This window comes from Pseudonaja textilis, chromosome 12 (genome assembly GCF_049901715.1).
Source record: "Pseudonaja textilis isolate UNSWEBS1 chromosome 12, rPseTex1.2, whole genome shotgun sequence".
In the NCBI taxonomy this organism is placed as follows: Eukaryota; Metazoa; Chordata; class Lepidosauria; order Squamata; family Elapidae; genus Pseudonaja; species Pseudonaja textilis.
The window spans coordinates 5,404,753-5,419,612 of NC_142001.1; the positions used below are offsets into that span (position 1 = coordinate 5,404,753).

Below are 14,860 nucleotides of genomic sequence, written 5' to 3' on the forward strand. Positions count from 1 at the left end.
CAATAAAAGAAGGCAATTTGGGCAGCGCAATGAACCTGCCCATGAAGTCCTGTGGACCGGATTCCACCTGAGTGGAAGCTTCTCAGAGGGGAATCCAAGCTGGGACTCAGGAGGAATTTCCTGGCGGTGAGAATGACTCCTCAATAGGTCCGCCTGCCTCCTGGAGTTTTGGACTGCTCCATCACTGGAGGTTTTCCAAAAAGATTAGACAGCCGTTTGTCCAAAACAGTGAAAGCCTTCCTGCTTGGGCAGGGAGCTGGACTAGAAGACCTCCAAGGTCCCTTCCAATCCTATTATTCTATGCGTCTTCCTGGAGCAGCTTCTCCACAAAGAGTCTGCATCAGGAATGAAATGTTCCAAATCTCTAGGACCACAGCTACCTCCTGTGCTAACAAGATTCTTTGGGGGTTTGGCCACACCCGCTGATTTGCTCCTCGTGTGATTCCCACAGATACCGATTAACAGAGTTGGAAGGGACCTTGTGGGTCATCTAGTCCAACTCCCCACCCAAGCAGACCCTACGCCACGACACAGAGCAAATCTCTTTGTGTTGCTACTCTTGGGCTGCTTCTTGTCCTCATCCAAGATCATTTACGAAATATTGGCAGGCGTGATTTTAATAGAGCAATTCTGTTCCCTCCGGTAAGAGTATCTGGCTATCGACCAATAATGCTGTAGCCCTTTTTTTTTTGCAGAATATGGTAAAAGATCTCAATGGTTTTGTTTGATCTCTTGCAACGCACCCCCGCAGGGCATAGGCTTCTTTGACGCAGCTCACATCCAGCCACACATCCTTTTGACTGCCAGCAGAGAGGACTACAAACGGAGTTAAATATAATTAATATGCATATATTGAAGAGAGAGACAGAGGGAGAGTCTTATGAACAATTTTATAAGTGAAATATTGAATTGTAGTTTTTAAACTTTGATTTGTGCAGATTATTCAGCCTCTTTTATGCTATTAAAAGGTTTGGGAAGCCCTGTGCTTTGGGATGTGCTAGAAATGTCCTGGGTGTATTGTACACAAAGAGAAGCATTTCTAGAGTAACCCTAAATACCCACCAGAAAAGTCCATTGAGTTCAGTGAGATTTATTGCCAAGTTGAGCTGCCTAGAATTGCAATGTTTTTTAAAAAGCTCTATCAAGCTCTAATCTGAAATTGATGAAACAATATCTTTTATTTATTCAGACTCGGTGGGACTGAAAACTACCCACAAAGCTTCTTCAGACGTTATGCATTAAATATGCTTTGATTATTTTAAAATAAGTAGTGCTTAACATTTTCAAGAAATGAGGACTTCTGTTTTTCAGCTTTCCATCCAGAAAGCTGAATGTTTTATAAGAAAATTCAGGTTGCTGGTTTATGCAAGGAACCATGTAATGTTTCTAAACGGGCGCCATATGGAACAGCAGAAGATTACTCTTGGATCACCCTTGAATGTTTCCATGCGCCTCTTTATTCAGATCAGGACTGTGGTGCCGTTTTAGAGAGTGCCATTTGGGGTCATTCTCGGGAAACTCTTTTATGTTACTATGGAGTATCATTTTTGTCCAGTCCTGTACTATTGCTCTATCCATAAATCCATGAGTGTTTCTTTTCCTTTACTGACGTCCTCTTGATGGTGTAAATTAGCAGTGGAAACAGAACTCTGCAGAACTCTGAGGGCAGCCTCAGAACCTACGCAAAACGGAAACATTTTAAAAGCCAAAATGAGGGTTTAGTCATCAGGGACGACAGGGCTGGTTTGGTGCAGTGGTTAAGGCATCAGGCTAGAACCCCGGACGCCAGGCGCTTTAGCTGATCTAGGCGGCCTTGGGCCACTCAGCCCTTCTCAGCCCCAGGGAATGGCAAGCCACTGGCAGGAGTGGCAGGGACTCATCCAGACCAGGGCTCACCCTAACCCGAACAAACAAACAAATCCTTGCAGAAACTGGAAACATCCCTTAAAAATCCTGGAAACTGCTCAACTCTCAGGCTAATTTCTCTCAGTTTAACAGGCAAGTGTTGGGGCCAGAGCACCAAATCTTTCCCAAAACTTTACACCGACCACAAAGATTCAGAGAAAGCAGCCCTCCTGAGCTCTGTTTTCGCTGGCAGAGGCACCGTGGGACAGTCCTTCCCTGTTTCCAGGGTGTCCCTGCGGGCCACATCCAAGTACCCTGCAGGCTGGATCCAGCCCCCGGGCCTTGAGTTTGACACCCCTGCGCTAGATAAAAGTCTTTCTAAAACAAGTATACTTGACCGGAACTGCCAGGTATTCCCCAACCTCTCTGACCTGCAGTCGCTGCAGACGTGCCGTATGAAGGATTAAAGATGAGTGTTCTGGGCTGGCCTTGTTTCCATTCTGGTGAGCCAGGAACTCAAAAAAAATAAGTAGTTTTTCAGTCTGTTTTAGGGAGTAGTGAAAAAATATGTGTGCATTAGAAATGAGGCCCGTCACTGAACTTTTCAAAATAAATGATTTGCCTTGAGTAAATTCTTCTGGGTAGCTTGAATATCCATCCAGTCATTGCAGAATATTTTTCCCACGTCAGGGGCAGATGCTTGGTGAAATGTGCAGTAATGTGTGTAATAAATTCTTCACCGGCATGAATTCATAGTCCCATGTAGTCATCAGAATCCAAACCTCTTGTAGAAGCCCTGGTGGTGCAGGATTGCAGGCCAATCCTGCTGGCTGCCAGCGGTTTGATCCCGACTGGCTCAAAGTAGACTCAGCCTTTCATCCTTCCGAGGTTCGTAAAATGGGGACCCGGATAGTTTTGAGGGCAACATGCCAATAATTTTTACATTATAAACTGTCCAGAGAGGGCTGTAAAGCACTGTGGGGTGGCACATAAGCCTAAATGCTGCCTTCCCTTGATGCTTTCCTGCTATAATTGCTACTGCAACGAGGCTGCTACAGTTTGTGGGAAAGTGTTTGATACGATTGACGGGCCAATGGCCACACAGAATATTCAACTCTACATCATGGACTCTTGGGGATTGCACTGGAATGAAAGGGGGCGTGAGATTCGTCAGATCCACTGCAGCAGCTCACCTGTCTGGTCGTGACCCATAAAATCCATTAAATTCATATGTGACATGCACAAAGAATCAGGATACGTTACATTACAGATTTCTTGCTCTTATTCAAGAATCTACTCAACTAGCAGCACTAAATGGGTGCTAGACAACAGAGAGGTCCAGAAAAAAGGCGGGACAAGTTGAAGTGTCTTCCTTCAAGGATCCAGGTAGCCAAGGGTGATTGCTGGGGTGACCTATTCTCTCATTCTCCCCACGAGAGAGAGAGAGAGAGAGAGAGAGAGAGAGAGAGAGAGAGAGCGCTCCTGTGATCCCCTAGCTAGCAGAGCAGTCCTTTGTTGTAAGAAAATGCCAGTATTTTGCGGCTCAGAAAGAGCTCCCAAGAGCCCTGCAATCATTCTCCCCCATCCCAAACCAAGGAGAAAGAAGAGGGTGAAAGTTTGTTTCTTTCTCTTTGTCCCAAACCATGTGAACATTTTTGGCCTTAACCTTCTAGTTGTGAACTCTGTGGAATCTCTGGCTCACGTCATTCCTGCACAAGTTGTGTCTGCTTCCCTCTGCCTTATCTGGGTTTTCTAGGTTGCCAATCTTTGCTCGGACACTTGGCTTGCGTTTTAAAAGGGTATTTTTGTGGTCTTGCACTGTAGAAATGTGCTGCAAAGAGGCCAGGCCTGTTTTCCTGCCGCAGATGGGAACCTCTTTTTCCTCACTCGACCCCCAATTTTGCAGGCCTCTCTCTCTCTCTCTGCTTTGGCTTGGAGATGTGCCCGAGGAAGGAATTCTGCGACTTCATGGGCTTCTTAGCTTAGTCGCGTTTTCTGTCCGAAGTTAAACTAGAAGGAAACTGAGGTTGCTTTTAGAGATCCTGAAGGCTTCCTTAGGGCTGGATGACCTGGGTTCAAGTCTCTTCTCTGCCAGAGGCCCCCTGCGTGGTGATAGCATCGGATGGAGACCTCAAAGCAGAGGTCTCCAAACTTGGCGACTTTTAAGACTTGTGGACTTCAACTCCCAGAATGCTCCAGCCAGCAAAGCTGAAGTCCACAAACCTTAAAGTTGCCAAGTTTGGGGATCCCCGCCTTAAAGACTTGCAGAATTCCACCCTGTGTGAGTTTTAAGGCAGAGAAGAAGTCAGTGCAGACCAGTGGTGGGATTCAAATTTTTTTTACTACCGGTTCTGTGGACGTGGGTTGGTGGGCGTGGCAGGGGAAGGAGACTGTAAAATCCCCTCCCTCCCGTCAGAGGCGGTATTTGCCAGTTCTCCCAACTACTCAAGATTTCCGCTACTGATTCTCCAGAACGGGTCAGAACCTGCTGAATTCGCCACCTCTGGGGCAGACTAATGGGGGCAGAGGGGAGGCCAGGCAGGAGCCAGTTCTCTGCCGAGTGAGCCTTCCTGCGGGGAGGCAGGAGGCTTCAGGAATGCCAGAGGGAAGCAGGTCCGCAGAAGGTAGACGTGAAGAGCTGGCTGGGTGGCCGAGAAGCCCCTCGGGAGGAAGGGGTTGGGCTTGCCCCAGAACGTAAAGCGGGACAAGGAGTCCGAAGCAGTTGCCGGGTGCTGCTGATGGGCCAGCCCAGCTTTCGCATCGGGTGACTTAAATAAAAAAAAAAAACCCAACAACTCTCAAAACATTGAATTGAATATTTTATTTGGCCAAGTGTGATGAGACATACAAGGAGCCTTTGGGAAGAACAAGAGTTGGAGTGCTGGCCTTCCCGGTTTGGACCGTGTGATTGGAACTCATTGCTTTGGTGTCCTTGTCAGTTCTGGCCTGCCAGCCCCAGGGAGGACCAGAAGCAGCTCCCAGGGACGCACCTAGGTTTAGAAGTCCATCCTAGTTTGTGTGCCCGGTTCCTCTGGTGGTACCTTGCCTCTCTCCCCGCTGTCTGGCCTGGGGGGTGCCTACGGCTGCCTTCTCTCTCCATTACGCTTCAAGAAGATGCGTAGGAATTATTTACCAGGGCACCTAAGAACTAAGTGGCCATGGAAGTGCTTCGATTTCCCGCACAAGAACAGATACTATATGAATGTCAAAGTTATCCTTAAAGAGTTATCCTTTTCAGGTAATATTGTAGGAATATGTGCACATGTAAGTATTGTGTACGTGATCGTTAATGTTGCTCTCTGCTTGCACTTAAGTTTTTCTTTGAGTAAATGGCACTTTAAAGGCGAAGAAAAATCTTTGGAATCTTGGTGACACTTTTTTTTTTAACCAGGCTGGTGTGTTCATATGTTTATAAATTTGGACATTGTGAAACAATCGCCGTATTGATCTAAGGTTCGCTTCCCCAGTCAGCTATGATACTGACAGAGGGCCCTTTTTGATTGGATGGCAGAAGGAACGATTCTCTCTGGAACGATCCCTGTCCTGAGCCCTTCTGGGGGATAATCGGTGCCTCAAATGCCACTTGGAAACAAGCTGGCAATCAGCATTGCCCCTCCTACAAGAACAACATAAGGGGACAATTAGGGGTCTGCCTACCATTGAATAGGCAGCTGGTTCTGCACCAACCGAGGTTGCTGAGTGCTGCTCAAGTGCAGCCCCATGCAGAGCAAACCACAGAGGTTGGGCCTGCCTGTGATTGCAGCACTCAGCAACCTCCAAGCTAACCTCCCTCCTACCTTCCTCACATGAACAAGGAAGGTGCCCCAAAAAAGGGAAAGGATCCAATCTTCTGCCCATTGAATCTACATCTGCAAGGGACAGAACTGAAGATCTTTTTGCCAAGGGTTACAAATGCATTTGTATTTTACCCTCTGTCCTGGGTTATCATTCCTTTAATATAATTTTTGTTGAAGACATCTCAATAAAAATTGAAATGTCAAAAGGTATTTGCAGGAAATGGGAGAGATTGTCTTAACCCTTTTCCTAAATGATCACAAGGAGACATTTTAACACGATTAAAATCTATATGGATTATTAGGAAAGAAAATAAGGAAGAACCGTGAACAATTTTAAAAGGAAAAAAGAACAGAAAGGTGGACGCTCTTCTTTCTTGATAGCCGCTATTCTGTTGGAAACCTCTATTTATTTCTAACGTGAAAGAACTAATGTTTGGCTGTACTAAAACAAAAAGGTAAAATAGAATTGTGGCAATCCTGACGCTTCTCCCCAGAGGCCGAGGCTGCACATCTGGAGAGGAAGGGAACCTTGAGGGAGGCAGGAGAAGGAACAAGTTTTACTCTTCTGTCCTAGGGTGAGCCGCCACTCAAAAGGTGTTTGCAGGAGAAGGGAGAGATTCTCTAAAGCCTTTTCCTAAATGATCACATTTAGAAAATGGGCAGGACTTCCAAGAAGCCCTGGGCCAGTACGAGACCCCCGAAATCACCGAGGACCTGCGCAGATTCCGTCTCTTGGGAGGCCCGTAGAGAAGGTTGACAGGCAGCCGGGATTCCTTGTTGGGGTTTCAAGCTTAGGGACTCCTGGTGAAGTCTGGCTCCTCCTGAACCACCTGCTAACGCTTCTTTCCCCCCCCTTTTCTCTTTTGCCTCCAAAGGCTGGAACCCGGGAGGGACCACGTTCTGCCCATTGACTATTATTTCCCACCGCAGAAGACGTGCCTGATATGTGGGGACGAAGCTTCGGGATGCCACTATGGAGCCCTGACCTGCGGAAGCTGCAAAGTCTTTTTCAAAAGGGCAGCTGAAGGTAAATTAATTCTTGATTTATTTGTCCTCTGGAGAATGAGACCGCTGGGGTGGGGGTGGGGGGTAGGGTGATGTCTGTATTGCTGTAAAGATCTCTCCAGACACCGTTGTTTACTACAGTATTGCAGAATAGGGCTGGCTTGCGTGAAGGGCCCCCCCATCGGAGATAGGCCTCCAGGGTGAACAGTCCCCTGCCTCATGGAGACCAGGGGGGCCTTTGGGTCACAGTGGGCCCTCACAGAGCGCTCTCTAGTTTCTTCTCTCCTGAGGCGGAAGGTCGAAGGGAGCAGCAGCCTTTCCTCAGTCAGATGTCCGCCTCCCCCTTGCCTTCCCCAGGAGCAAAGAGGGGGATTAGATGGGTTGGGTTGGGGAGAGGACTGGCACTGTGCTTTCATTCTATTCTCCCCCACCCCCTCATGAAAACAGGAGGGTAGTTTAGCTAGTAAATCATGAATTCACTGTACTAGCCCCCAAAGGTGATTTTACTCCGTTGGAAGCTCTTCTTAGTCCTGTGATTGGTGCAGTTTTTATTCCTCAGTAGGCTGAATGGAAAGAAAGCATCGTGAGCTTTAAAGGTCCAAGGAAGAGAAAAGGCCCAGCAGTTCTGTGCCAATATCTTTGGTAATATAAGTACGGCTGTAAATCAAAGCAACACAGCTGTAGTTTTCAGAGGGCATCTAACCGGCACCAGTCATATTTTTTCTCCACTAAAGCTCCGGCTTCTGGCCATAATCAGTCATCTACTGGTTTTTTACGATATCATTTAGCAAAGAAGCACTTCTTAGCCAACCAGCCAGTGCACTTGTGATTGGAAGTCAGCTGTGTCTCATATATTTTCCTTTCAGTCATTGAGGAGGTTTCTGTGCTCCAATTCTGGCACAACATTTGTAATTGTGCCTCAGGTATTTGCCGGAAAACTGCTGGAACCATTTGGATGGATTTGCTAAAAGTTCTTTGAGTTGCTGTATTTCTGGACACCTGACAGATGGTGAGCGTAACAGGTCCATGGCCTCTCAGATTGAACCTCTGTGAGGACTATGCCAGACTTGCCCCTTGGCTCCATCAGGGAAGTTTAATCAGCTATTTACTTAGCCTGCTTCTCCCCACTGAAGTGGGGGGGGGCAGGGGCCAGAGAAGGACCCACTGGGGGAATGGCCTTTGCAGAGAGTAGCAGGGTCCCAGAGGAAAACGTGCCCCATTGCAAGTGGCTAAAGAGAGAGGAGACTCTGGCCGGCAGTGCTTTTTTGTTCCTCCAGCTGGGAGATTAAAAGTAACGACACAATTGTCCCAACCCCAAACATGATCCAGGTCCGGCCCTGAACGGAACAGGAGAGTCACTTCTTCTCTCTATCACCTGCTGCAAACAAAACCTCTTCAGTCTCACCCGTTTGCCGCTTCCGGTGGGTCTTTTTTGCTCCTCAACCTCCTTTTGTTTAGCCAGAGATCTCTCGGCTAGGATCTTGCCTTTTATCAGTTCTCCTAAACGCCTTTTTATTCCATATTAGCATAAAACAGGAGAAACATCTTCCATATTTTGGAACTAGGGGGAGTGGGGGAACAGATTATTTGATTTTGAAAAAGCTTTCTTCTTATGCTGTCTGTGAAAGGGAAACCAAACTGGATTTCCAAACGCCATTCTCTTCGTCTCCTATGTAATTAACAAATACTTGCACTGTTAAATCTATCGTGCCTTTGCTGTGTAAAACAGTTGCTTCGTTCTTTCAGCCCTTTGGGTCTCAGTCTCCCCCTCTGCCAAAAGAGGCACCAGAGCAGCTATTCACAATTGGTTTGGAAATATCACACGGATTTCAGAAGAGGATTAAGAGTGAGGCGTGAGGGAAGACCCTCTGGTTTGAGTGGCAGGTAGAAGGAAGGGCTTAGAACATCATCAGTGTTGGAAGGGACCATGGAGGTCTTCTAATTGAGCCCCCGTGCTCAAGCAGGAGACTGCATACCATTTCAGACAAAGGGCCGTCCAGTCTCTTCTTGAAAGCCTCCAGGGAAGGGACACCCACAACCTCTGAAGGTCCAGTCGTACCACTGGTTGATTGCTCTCAGGGTCAGAAAATTTCTCCGTAGTTCTGGGTTGCTTCTTTGCTTGGTTAGTTTCCAACCATTGTTTCTTCTCTTGCCTTCTGGTGCTTTGGAAAATAAGGACCTCCCTCTTCTTTGTGGCAGCCCCTCAAATATTGGAGCACTATTACCAAGTCAGCTCTTCCCACTAGATTAGACGTGAGCAATTCCTGCAGCCATTCTTCATGTTTTAGCCGTCCCCCCTAATCATCTTTGTTGCTCTCTCTGCACTCTTTGCAGAGTTCCAACCTCTTTTTCATATTGTGATGACCCAAACTGGATGCGGTATTCCAAGTGTGGTCTTAGCAAGACATCGTCAAGTGGTACTAATACTTCAGGTGATCTTGATTCTATCCCTCTGATAATGCCGCCTATGATTGCATTGGCTTTTTGGGTTGCTGTCGCACCGATTTAAGTGACTGCCCACCAGGACTCTTAAGATTCCTCTCACAGTTACTGCTACTGAGCCAGGTATCACCTAATCTGTACCTGTACATTTGGTTCCTTATTTTTCTCTACACTGAACTTTGTTTTGTTAGATAGGGCCCAATGTCCAAGTCTGTCAAGATTCATCTGGCTCTTGAGCCTGTCTTCTGGGGTGTTCCTGCCAGTTTGGTGCCATCTGCACATTGGATGAATTCCCCTCCTGTCCCTTCATCTAAATCGTACATGAAGATATTGAAAAGTTCTGGGCCTAAAACGGAAGCTTGGGATCCCCCACTGCTTCCTATGCGCGTATGTATCAGGACGACAGGCACTGAAGAGGACTTGACAGGGGGGCTTCGTCCTCAAATGGCCCCAGCACCAGCGTCCTGAAAGACCCTGGAAAGCAATGGGCTGCTTATCTGGGCTGTTCTCCTATGAGACCTGAAGTGCCTCTTCCAGATCATTTTCATGCTTTGCACGGGTCCAGACATAGATTCCTTCACGTGCCTGCCCAGAACTTAACACAAGTCTGTCACTTATTGATCAGGGGAGAATGGGCACAGAAACTACAAAATACTTTCTCTCCAGCTGTTGGCCTTACGGAAGTCAACTTTGGGTGGCCGCGGACAGCACTTTCAGGGCAGTGGGACAGCCAGCTGCCTCCCATTTTTCAAACCGATGTTTGTCAGGAAAGACGTGTGCCTGGACTGAACGGTGGCTCTCCAAGCTTCTGTTTGTGCTGCCACCGCTTCCACCCCTCCTTGCCTCAAAGGCAAGAAACCACATGGTGGTTGTCAAAGCATTTGGTAGGCCTGATTTGGGCCTTTAAAGATGCAAGGGGAAACTTGGCAGTTGTCCTGGGGGTCTGGTGGGTAGTTGGGCTGAGGCCTTAGCTCCCCCTGGAATAGGTGGGTCCCAAGACCCTTGGGTTGGTGTCTCCCTGCTTTCCAGTCCTTGGGGCTCTCTGGTTGAGTGAAGAGGCCCAGGACAGGGACCCAAGAAAAGGCCACCACAGGTGCTGGTGGAGAGAGAGGACGAGAGACCCTGATGGAATACTAGCAGTCGCCCACATAAGGGAGCCTATCAAGGCACCCTTATCATGCTACGGGGTCAAGACCACCTGGCATTTATAGGCAAGCCTCAGTCTGCCCCCTGCCTGACCCTCACTGGGTGAGAGGCAGCAGGCCTTCTCCATGCCGACCAGAATCGTACCTTCCAGAGGTTTGAGTGGCCTCAATATTGTCCTCCTTTAGACTGACACACACACACACACACGGCTCTTGCCCTGGGCAGTGAGTTAGGGACGCCTGGGCCTTTCAGGAGGCAGGAGTCCAAGGCCACCTTTCTTCTTGGGTTTGTAAGTTCTGCGTTGCCCTGGTCACTAGGGAGGGAGGGGCGGCATGCTTGCAGTTCCTCTCCCTCCTTCCTTTGGAAGAATTGTCACCCCCAGCCAGGAATCACCGGCTAGAGGGATAAGGACGGGAAGTTGGAAAACCTTTTCGGCCTGCTATTTTCAGCGCGCAACTCAATACAGACCTGTCTATATTTAGTTGCTGGAGAAATAACTTTATAATCTTTCTGAATGTCTCTTTGGCTTGTTGTCCATTCTGTTTTCTAAGACTTCAGGAGTAATTCTTTAGTCACGAGGAAAATTCTTCCCCGTCTTGGCGGGAAAAGCTGTGTGGATTTTCATTGAGAAGCAAAGTAGTCAAAAGTGATTGTACTGGACAAAAGAGAACATAAAATAACTGGCTGTGGAGGTTCAGCTTATCTTGGGACTCATAAGAGCTTTGCATTGTAAATCTTCTTCCCACGCTTCTGGTGTGCCTGATGCAGCCATGGAGTGGACCCCTCCCCCGTGTGTGCCAGCGAAAGGATCCCTGAAATAGTGCAAGAAAGAAAAAAAACAGGTGTCTTAAAAGAGAATGAGAAAGAAACCTGGTGCCTCCCTGCAGAATCCGTGGCAGGCCCACCTGTGTCCATAAGGGTCTTGGGAGGAGGAACGCCCCAACACCCCACGTAGCCAAGGAAGAGGCAGGGCTTAGGATCTGCTTTGTGTACAAACCCTCCCCAAGTGGGGCCTTGGCCGTCTCCAGGGAGACCCACCTCCTGCCAGCCGATAGAGACAACTGGATTTGAACGGACCAAAGTCTGAGTTGGTAGGAAGGTGTTTCCTATAAACCTGTTCTGGGAAGCTTTTTCTGATGGATCATGCCAAGTTGTCAAAGTCAGCAAACAGATTTTGCCAATAAGTGCAGGTGGTGAGTGCCTACAGTTTGTAGGGTGGAAGGCTTTTTTCATACCGGGAGGTACACTGGTATGCTCTACGTGGGGGTGCCCTTGAAGAGCACCCAGAAGCTGGTGCAGCATGTGGGCAGCTACAGTAGGTGTTACGTCTCTGCTCCACAAGCTGCGTCATTTGGCAGTCTGCCTCTGGGCCCAGTTGGACTAGGAATGGAATGGAATTGGGATTGGGATTGGGATTGGGAATGGAATGGAATGGAATGGAATAGAATAGAATAGAATAGAATAGAATAGAATAGAATAGAATAGAATAGAATAGAATAGAATAGAATAGAATAGAATAGAATAGAATAGAATAGAATAGGAATAGGAATAGGAATAGGAATGGAGTGGAATAGGAATGGAATGGGATTGGGATTGGGATTGGGAATGGAATGGAATAGAATAGAATAGAATAGAATAGAATAGAATAGAATAGAATAGAATAGAAATGGAATGGAATGGAATGGAATGGAATGGAATGGAATGGAATGGAATAGAAATAGGAATAGGATTAGGAATAGGAATGGAACGGAACAGAACGGAACGGAATAGAACAGAATATAATTCCTTATTGGCCAAGTGTGATTGGACCCACAAGGAATCTGTCTTTGATGCAGGAGTGGGATTCCACCGATACGACCACCGGTTTGGTGATCGCGCACGCCGCCTTGAAAGCTCTTCGTGAGAGGGGACCAGGTTATTTGAGGGGCTGCCTCTCCTGGATTTCATCCGCTTATTCCATCAGATCGTGCAAGAGAGATATAGTGCGGGGCCCACCTCTCAGGGAATGCTCTCTTGGCGCGCCTTCTCTGCCATGGCGCTGGCCTAATGGAACATTCTCTCCCCCCCACAAATGAGGTTATTTTCCTCCCTCCCTCCCTCCCTACTTATTTTCTGGAAGTCCCTCAGAAAGCCTCGGCCTCTTCCCAGATTCCTGCTCCCATTTGACAGGGTGGTTGACCCAGGGAAGCCGAAAAACCAGTTCAGCCAGGCTGAATAGCTACCAGATTATCAGGTGCAACATTACTACCAATATTACTACTACTACTACTGCTGCTGCTGCTGCTAAGGTAAAGGGAATAATTAAAACCATGACTTTCCTCATTCCGTTCCTGTGGTAGATGTTCACCTAGTCACAGTTCTACTAACTAGAGCAGTGGCCCCACGTTTTCATTGGCTGCAGATACTTTGTCTTGCTGTGACTGTGGCTCAGAGTAAATTGTGGAGGGGAAATTGGTACTGGATCTTGGATATATTGCTATCTTGAGTATAGTAACAGTGCAGTATATGAAGGATTTATCCATGATACCTGCATGCCAAGTTCTTAGGGCAGCCTGCAGTTTTGATCACTCAGTTGATCAAAAATGAGCGTTTTCTCTGCTGCGATGATACACAAATCTGTTAGTTACCTAGAGAACAGAATATGAGGGCGGATTAAAGTTGAGCCCAGGAGTGCTACATCAGCAGAGGGCACCTGGGTAAAGGTGTTGTAGAAGCACCCAACGTACGCAGGTAACAGCCGTGACTTGCCTAATCACCCTCCCCTATAAAACCATCACAGCCACTCACCTTCCGCTGTCAGGGACAACACTGTGGACCTGCCCATCGAATCTTCTCTGGAGGAACTGACCGCTAAGCCCGTGTTTCTTGTCTCACTTCTGCCTTACAAAGCGGTTGGGATGGGTGACCCTGGTCTCCAACTGGGAGCCACACACCTTTCACGGAGAGAAAGTGATACTCCAACCAAATCCCAAAGGTGTCTCTTTTTATTTTTCCAAATGGACACTGGACTTCCTTGTTTTTCTCTGAAGACATTTCGCTTCTCATCCAAGAAGCTTCTTCAGCTCTGAGCGAGCAAAACGTCTTTAAAGAAAAACAAGGAAGTCTAGTTGCCTCAGGGGGCGGGGGGCGACACCTTTGGGAGAACCAAAGAGGTGAGAACCAAACTGGGAGGGGGATCTTGGAGTCTTCGTGGACAACCAGCTAAATATGAGCCACCGGTGTGCAGCAGCAACCAAAAAAGCTAATGCAATCCTAAATTGTATTAACAGAGGGATACAATCAAGATCAAGGGAAGTACTAATACTACTCTATAAAGCCTTAGTAAGGCCACACCTAGAGTCCCGCATCCAGTTTTGTTCACCACATTATAAAAAAGATGTTGAGACTCTAGAAAAAGTACAGAGAAGAGCAATCAGGATGATTAGGGGACTGGAGGCTAAAACATACAACGAACGGTTGCAGGAACTGGGCTTGGCTAGTCTAGTAAAGAGAAGGACCAGGGGAGACATGATAGCGGTCTTCCAATATTTGAGGGGTTGCCACAGAGAGGAGGAAGAGGTCAAGCTATTCTCCAAAGCACCCAAAGGCCAGACAAGGAATAATGGATGGAAACTGAACGAGAGATTCAACCTAGAAATTTTCTGACAGTGAGAACAATCAACCAATGGAACAGAAGTTGCCCTCGGAAGTTGTGGGAGCGCCATCACTTGAGACTTTCAAGAAGAGATTGGACTCCCCTCTGTCAGAATTGGTGTAGAGTCTCCCACTTGGGCGGGGGGGTTGGACTAGATGACCTACAAGGTCCCTTCCAACTCTGATTATCTGTTAAATCTGTTAAAGCATGACTGAGTCTCTCCATAGACTCTGACCAAACAGTCCATTTCTCCAGAGGGGTGAAAGGGGGGGGGGCATAGCTTGTTTCCCGTATGATCAAATTGAAAGCAGGTTTTTCAAGAGGGATTAAAGAATTGCAACCTCAAGACCCGTAGCGTATTTCTTTTTTTTTTAAACCAATTTTATTAATTTTTAAAGACATACAAAACATAAAACATAAGAACATAAAACCTCTTTTCTGAAAGTTAATTGTAAATTTCAGCAAAACGAATAAAACATTTTATACACCATTGACACATCTCCTTATAAACACATACATATCCTTTCAAGTTTCTCATTATTTCTCCCTTTACTTTTATTCAATTGTATTTCTTTTCTATATTTATCTATTTTATATGTTTTTATTCACTATACTTATTTTTTCTTCTGACTTGTTTTATTCTCTTCTATCTTTTATTCTCAATTATCCTCTTCTAACATTCCTCCAAGGTTTTATTAACTCAATCAAACATAAACACACAAAAACACAAAACATAGAAACATAAAAAACATCTTTTCTGAAAGTTGCTTATTCCTGGGTTACAACTCTTTGTACAGACACAAATTCAAATTCATATTCATTTTGTATACCATTCCATATCTTATTAGCATTTTCAATTTTCTATATAGCTTCTCATCTCTTTTAAATTTTCTTAGTTTTATTTTATTTATCTCATCTCAATTCAAATCATAATATTTATTATTCTTTGTCTGTTCTGTTTCCAGCTATCCATTTATCTTTCTTCTTTAAA

The 14,860-nt window shown here is 46.6% G+C and overlaps 1 protein-coding gene across 1 annotated transcript in view; it reads left to right on the forward strand.

Annotated features, from left to right (window-relative positions):
• The window catches only part of AR (androgen receptor), a 133,335-nt gene that overhangs the window by 43,985 nt on the left and 74,490 nt on the right, over positions 1-14,860 (forward strand). The window contains exon 2 of the mRNA XM_026703098.2: positions 6,518-6,669. Within this exon, the coding sequence (XP_026558883.1) occupies positions 6,518-6,669 (152 nt within the window). The remainder of the gene's footprint in view (positions 1-6,517; positions 6,670-14,860) is intronic.